This window comes from Macrobrachium nipponense, chromosome 25 (genome assembly GCF_015104395.2).
Source record: "Macrobrachium nipponense isolate FS-2020 chromosome 25, ASM1510439v2, whole genome shotgun sequence".
Lineage (NCBI taxonomy): Eukaryota > Metazoa > Arthropoda > Malacostraca > Decapoda > Palaemonidae > Macrobrachium > Macrobrachium nipponense.
The window spans coordinates 72974678-72982177 of NC_087214.1; the positions used below are offsets into that span (position 1 = coordinate 72974678).

Sequence of the window (7500 nt, forward strand, 5' to 3'; positions counted from 1 at the left end):
AGGAAGATAAAAGTTATAACAAAAAGTAATAGCAATGATAAAAGTAATAACGAAAAAGCTACAAAAGTAATAACAAAAAAGACTTTCAAGTCTAAGATTTTGTTTCGTGGATTTTGGAAAGAGGAAATGAGTAACCCCCAAACAAAATTTGAAAAGGGTTATTTTAACTACTGAAATTTATCAAAATGTTAATTGCTATAATCTAATATCATGTTAATAACTGACAGGAAATGATTCTTACTCTCCTGGGCCAGTGCAGATGACAGTGTGTTGGGAAGCGGTCGAATTAACGTGAACAATTCCTTCGGCACCTTTGAGGAGTAAATGAATAAATATATTGATATATATATATATATATATATATATATATATATATATATATATATATATATATATATATATATATTGTTACAGGGCAATGACCCTAGGGATTCAACAGCACAATGCTCACTGTCATGTTCACACATTCATACTTCAGCTGCTGAATCATGGATAAAACCCCCTGTGCAGCAAAGTGTAGGCATATTTTTGCATACGCTCATCAAGGCGGAGTGATTCATATGTACGTATCCGGCTGGGTGTGAGCCGAGTAAGCAGAGATCACCGTAGGTAATCTGGATTATAGCAGATTACTCCGTATCATGGCGATTTAAAAAGAGGATTGTCTGGAATTCACCAACGAAAACGTGAAAGCGGAGAATCCAGCTCTTGTTCCAGAAAGCCCAACAAAAGGGAAAGTATTATTCCAGAGAGAACCACAAAAAGAAGCCGGGGTACAATTACAATACCTGTTCCGTCTGGGTTGAGGGCCCTGTAGCGGCACATGAAACCCCTGTATCTGTAGGCACCGTCCGTCTGGAACACGATGGTCATGTTGCTGGACTGGGAGAAAGCTGAGATTGCCTTGTCTCCACAGTATCTGCAATGAATTAAGAGACATTAGGGATTAGAGAGCATCTATGGTTGCTTACCTGATTCTGCTACGGTCAGAGTTGCTCATGAATTGCACGAGGCTGCACCCCCTTGTACACAATAGACATATAGCAGTGGAGGTACATATTGTTTGCTGATGGAACACAGCCATTCACTACATAGGAATTGAGTTGGGGAAGGGAGAGATTATTCTTCTCAGTGTATGAATTGGTAGAGTTTGATCAGATCTCTAACACTAGAATAACCTCATTACTGGATTCTTTCCAAGTCATTTTTTTTAGGAAACTCTAGTTCCTCACATCACAAACCTGGGGACCCCACTTCTGGTTGCTGCAAAGCATCAACGAGAATGAAAATTTCGTCTTTGCTTTCTTTGAATGATCAAAGCAACAGAGAATTTGAAGGAAACTCACTTCGTCGTAGGTTCGACTTCTCCTCCGTTGTCTGAAATGGACATGAAATCATTCTCGCAGTCTTTGTCTCCAGGTTGAATGGAAAAGTCATTGCAGTCAAGTCCAACTGTGTATCCTGGTTCCAGCTGTTAAAAGAAAAGGAAATAGTTAAAAAAAATAGGCTTTGGTGGAATCAACAGCTGTGTCCACCAGTTCCATTCTCCCCTAGAGCAGGTGATTGGAAGGTGTAAAGTTAGGGATTGGATTAGTCTTCTCTCCTTGTGGGACCATCTGGTAAAACTGCTTCATTTTTTAGAAGTTCATCTCCTTGTAGTAGACATTTAGTCTCATGGCTCACCCAAAGGATTTGCCCATAGTAGAGAGGTGAAAATTAGAATCAGATAAAGTTAAAGAAGAGAGACAGCTAAAAGGGGACTGAAAGGACCAGATGAAAGGTGGAAGGCAGAAAGTAATGCAGTTACAGAAAAACCCTTAAAAGTATAAACCACAAAGACACTTTCTTTGCCATAGAAATAAATCACAAAACTGACCAGGTGATAATATCTGCGACTCACAATGATTTGGAAGACACATCTGATGTTGTTTGGATAATTGAAAGGATAATCAGGCGAGTTGATGATTCCACTCAGTCCGTGAAAAGTTCCCCCGCATATTGTTGCCTTCCGGTCTGGAAAAAAAATTAATTAACTGACATGAGATTATTCTCTGGAACATAACCTGATCCAGTGTTTCAATTCCCTGGAACTTGCCCTCCTATCAAGAGACTAGTCTGTTATTTATACCCTTTCCTTTCAGATAAAGTGTTGGTTCGACAACTTCTCAGCAAACCTTTTGGGATGAGGTTGCAAGCTTCTTGCCTTTTTCGTTCTGAGATATGACCCACCACAGTCAACTAATTACCAGATAACTTTTTCAGTATTTACATTTATAAAGGCACAGTCTAACAGTGCACTGAAGCATCATGTGTTCTTGTGAGATATTAGCATATGTATATATATATATATATATATATATATATATATATATATTATATATATACATATAATATATATATATATATACATACATATATATGTGTGTGTATACATATATATATTCACATATGTGTGTGTGTATGTATGTGCTACTATGAGGGACAGATAGGTCATTCAAGATACGAACTCCAATTTTCATCTTCTGTTTCATTTGCATAAACGTACATACTTCCTCATAATACCTAAGTATTTTATACATATTCCTTCACATTCCTACACACACAATACGTGCGTCTTTCATACACATCCCTTCACAATCATACACACGAAAAATAAGAGGATTGCTTAGATATAACTCGATCAAAACTGACGACGTTCTCAGAACAAAACTTTCCGTACCTGCTTCGACGGGAGTAGGACTCTGCCTCAGGCTCAGTGGGCGGGTGTCCATGGGAACACCGGGTTCCTCCTCGATGGCAGGTAGGTCACCGACCTTCTCCCTCGACGTCACGTCGAAGACTGGGAACCTGGACGATGAGACGGAGATTTATGTTCTAAATTCGTTTCAGGATTGCGTCATTTGGCTCGTGTGAATTGATGTGTAATAAATAATTTATGATATAATAATAATAATAATAATAATAATAATAATAATAATAATAATAATATCATATAGGAAAACTCACAGTATCACGAGCCTTGAGATGGAAAAACAAATCCACAGTTATGTAATTGTACAAATATATTTTTAGATATATTTGTAGTACAGTTACATAACTATGGACTTGTTTATCCGGTAGTTTATTATTATTATTATTATTATTATTATTATTATTATTATTATTATTATTATTATTATTATTTATTATTATTATGTGTATATTGGAATATTTGATTTAATTAGAAGTATTTTTGCGGAGTTAATTTTGCAGTAGTTAATTCTGTAAAATTGTTCTACTAAAAGCAACTGCAGAAATTGGTAAACAAAATTTCTAATAAAATTGACTCCATCTATTGAAATGACATAAAAGCAACGATAGATCTTGATAAATAATCATAAGAATATAACAAATCAAGATCACTACAGTCTGTAAGTAGTCTCTCTGAATAAGACATTTAAGAATTAAACTGTGAAGTAAACGACCATTACTTGAATCTGTGCAAGACGTTAAGAATTGGCGTCCTCCACGAAGGTTCCCTTCGAGTCTTAGCAGCAGCAGCAGCACTCAAGGGCATGATGTCTATGGGAACTTCATCAGGAGGAGGTCGTGGTCTCTTCTGCCTGGCCATCATGGCGGACCCTTCGTCAGCGGCCATGTCCCCTGAACCCTCATGATTCGGAGTCATGCTCTCCTCTGGGTCCTTGAGTTGCAACTTCAGAGGCACGATGTCGACTGGGAGCTCCTCAGGGTCTTCTCGAGGTCGACCAGGTCGGGCTCTGAGTGTGGATTCATCTTCGAGGATCTGGTCCTTGGTGAGCTCTCCTTCTTCGAGGACTTCACGGTGTGCTCTTATGAGGTTGCTTCTGTCTTCCTTAATTTCTTGGATCTGTGTGAGTAGACCAAAAGAAAATAAGACCAGGTAGACCTATATGTTAATGTATTTTATTTTTTCTTAATAAGTGGGATCTCTTCTTTCTATATTTCCCCTTACTTCCTCCTGGTTCGTCTTGCATCTTCCTAATGAACAAGTTAATGGCTCCTCCTGGTGGACTTGTTCTATATGAATAGGTTTCATCTACTGAATAATAATAATAATAATAATAATAATAATAATAATAATAATAATAATAATAATAATAATAATAATAATAATAATAATAATAATAATAATAATAATAATAGACGTTAAGAAGTTACTAACATTATCTTGTTACTATCTTATTGCCTTTTGAAATCACTATTTCAGTCCTATAGGACAAGACAATAATCATTAGAGGTTATAAATCAAAGACAAAATCCAGGAAGTGATTATTAATTATCTAGCTTAATCTTTAAAAGTACTCACTCCAGTTTCATAGATTCGAGTGAAATTCACATTCGTGTACAAATGTTAAAATGCTTAAGTATGCATGTGGTCTCTAGGTAAACTTTCATAAATACTTTCAACATTTTTGTAAGGGGATGGAAGAGTAAATTCATATTTCTAGAGTAGTCGGAGCCACCTCCAAAAATAATCCCCAGGAAATATAAAGTTTTATGAAAAGAATATTCCATTTTTGGGTCAGCTTAGAATGGCATCAGTGAATCACTGGCTTAGAAATAAAGAAACCAAATAGTGAAAACTGAAGTACATTAACAGAGATAAGAAAATGGTAGAACCTCCTGCTAATCATGTGGAAAAATTGTGGTCGCTCCTTACAAGTTATTAAAAACAAATGATTCAGTTTTTGGTCATCTTAGAAAGAAGAGAATGAAGACAGATGCCTGGCATCACAGCAAACGCTGATTTAGAGAGAAGGAACTAAACAGGGAAAACTAAACTAAATCATATGTTAACAGAAGTTGAAAAAAGAAACCCACAAAATCACTGTGTAACGTGTTTACTTCTAAGTATTTACATTTAAATACTTAGAAGTAAGCACGTTACACAGTGATTTTGTGGGTTTCTTTTTCAATCTTCAGAAGAAAACTGAAAGAAGTTTTTGTTTGGTTTATTAACAGAAGTGACAACAGGGTATAACCTCCCCCTAATGATGTGAATAATCATATGGCTGTTGCCTAAGGAGGTCGAAGTGTAGATGGCAACAATTACTTCCTTACCCAGTTCTCGATGTCATCCGGAGCCACCTGGCCCCTGCGGAAGGCAGCCGAGGACCTCGGGAAGTAACCGACCAGGAAGACGAGGAACAGAGCGAGTCGACCCCACATGGCTTCAACCTTTCGAGAGCAGACGAAGGTATGAGGGAGGCAGCCCGGGCTTATATATGCTCAGGTAAGCTTCTAATTAGGCAATTTTAGGAAGCAGGTGTTTTGGCACTAATCACATGATGTATGCGGGATCTGTCGCAGTAATTTTTGGAAGCGAATTGACAGCCCTTCTACATTACTTTCCTGTTTGTAAATACGCACGAATTTAACGTGAAATGTCACTTTTAGGTGGATGACAGTAGTGAGTAAGGTCTATCTGGATGAGGGAAAGACTCCAAATGAATGGCTGGAAGGAAGAACACAATTCTATTAAATTACCAAATAGGTGATTGCAGACTCAAAGGAATCGTTTAAAGGACTATGACTGTTAAATTAGGAGAAAGGTGATTGCAGACTAGAGATAGGATTTACAAAATAATTAAGATAAGGATTTCATTGAGAAAGTAGGGCAATGAGAGATGGAAATGTAGGGGAGGAAGAGTGTCGGTTCAGATAGTGAAGGAGGGATGTGGATGGTGTTTATAGTGAAGAAGGAAAAACAGTATTTTGTTCAACACGGAAAATTATGACGGAACTGATAAAGATGTGAAGTAGTGGCTGATGTTTACAGATAATGCTCGGTTACTTATCATTTTGGGAGGGTTGGTGGCGGGGAATTACCCCATTTATAGAAAGCTGCTTATTTTGTTTTATATACTATATGATATATATATATATATATATATATATATATATATATATAATATATATATATATATATATATATATACTATATATATATATATATATATATATATTATTACCTTGTGCATCCCTCAGATACTTTCATGAAGTTTAGTTATAATGCACAAAGGTAAAATAATCACAAGCTAAATCTCTCTCTCTCTCTCTCTCTCTCTCTCTCTCTCTCTCTCTCTCTCTCTCTCTCTATCTCTCATCTCTCTCTCTGCTCTCTCTCTCTCTCTCTCTCTCTCTCTCTCTCTCTCATAATTTCACTGATGAATTAACCTCATTAACTCAAAATACGAAGAAAATTTCTTTTTTTTTTTATTCATAAGACAAAACTCTTGTCTTTATTTGTCCTCACAAATTTATTACACACTGAATTGTGGGGTTAATAATTTACAATATATATGTTATGAAAGTGACAAATTTTATTATTTTAAAAGTAATTACAAGCTAGTCCTTACATTGTCTGATGTATTTATTGAACCAGTAACTAAAATTTTTAACAAAAATAACCATAATCATGGTATTATTATAACGGTAACTTTTTTTTTAATAGTTTTGTAATAAGATTTTCTCTCAAAAACTATTAACTCTGTGGCTCGGGTTCTGTACCATAGTCTACATATGTACCGTAGTTTCTGCACCATAGTCTCTGTACCACAGCCCGTGTACCATAGTGTCTGAACCACAGCCTATGTACCATAGGTTCTGGACCACAATCTCTGTGCCATAGCCTCTGTACCATAATATCTGTTCCATAGCCTCTTTACCATATTCTCTGTACCATATTCTGTACCATATCCTCTGCACCATATTCTGTATCAGTCACTGTACCATATTCTCTGTACCCTAGCCTCAGTACCATAGGCTCTGTACCACAGTCTCTGGACTATAGCCTCCCAGGAGGCTGTATTGGTTTTGATTTCATACACACTCGTTCATTGATTAATTGGGCATATCTACCTGGCGTTACAATATCTGTTTCTTTATCGAACTTATTTCGAATGTAAATATTATGAACATTCTCTTTTATGGAGGCTTTACTTAAGAGCAATACACTTTGGTGACTTCTTACTCCTAGATAGTCTATTAATTGTAATTACCACGAATAGAGACATCCATTGATTAGTTTAGTTTTTCATTGAAATGAACAACAGTTTCCACTAACAAAAGGAAGGTGAGTCTACAGGACGTCAAAAATTCTGTACTTCACTGAAGCCCAGTCATCATTTTGCTAAATGGTTAAGTCTGTTTAGAAAAATCTCGTTTCTATACTTATTCCCAGTCAGTTTTACCTCGTTTTGTACTTGTTACCAGTCAGTTTTACCAGTTGTCAGTCAGTTACTAGTTGCGAACCACGATTTAAAAGATCATGGAGGTATGAGCTGAAGTTTCAGTAGAACATCTCGAGTGTTTGAGGCCACTTCCTCCCTGTGCTTCCAGACAGTCGTGTCTCGAATGAGAAATGGCCGATAGATCTCTTGGCACTCCGTCTGGTTTTCCCCCTGGCACTGGTACCTGTAGTGCGCTAGGTGTGCCTCGTCACCAGGGTAGAGACTGTACAACTGGTGTTCGCGGTCC

General features: G+C 36.8%; 2 protein-coding genes across 2 annotated transcripts in view; both read right to left on the reverse strand.

The window, feature by feature from the left end:
- LOC135199529 (ovochymase-1-like) overlaps nt 1–5233 on the reverse strand; it is a 46614-nt gene extending 41381 nt beyond the window's left edge. Inside the window, exons 1-7 of the mRNA XM_064227658.1 lie at nt 5083–5233; nt 3471–3868; nt 2720–2847; nt 1901–2013; nt 1347–1471; nt 789–919; nt 242–311 (exon numbers count right to left, since the gene is read on the reverse strand). Coding sequence (XP_064083728.1) covers nt 242–311; nt 789–919; nt 1347–1471; nt 1901–2013; nt 2720–2847; nt 3471–3868; nt 5083–5190 — 1073 coding nt within the window. The 5' untranslated portion in view covers nt 5191–5233. The remainder of the gene's footprint in view (nt 1–241; nt 312–788; nt 920–1346; nt 1472–1900; nt 2014–2719; nt 2848–3470; nt 3869–5082) is intronic.
- A 1089-nt stretch (nt 5234–6322) lies between these two features.
- LOC135199530 (uncharacterized) overlaps nt 6323–7500 on the reverse strand; it is a 10747-nt gene continuing 9569 nt past the window's right edge. Inside the window, exon 8 of the mRNA XM_064227660.1 lies at nt 6323–7500. This exon is cut by the window's right edge and continues 390 nt beyond it. Coding sequence (XP_064083730.1) covers nt 7290–7500 — 211 coding nt within the window. The 3' untranslated portion in view covers nt 6323–7289.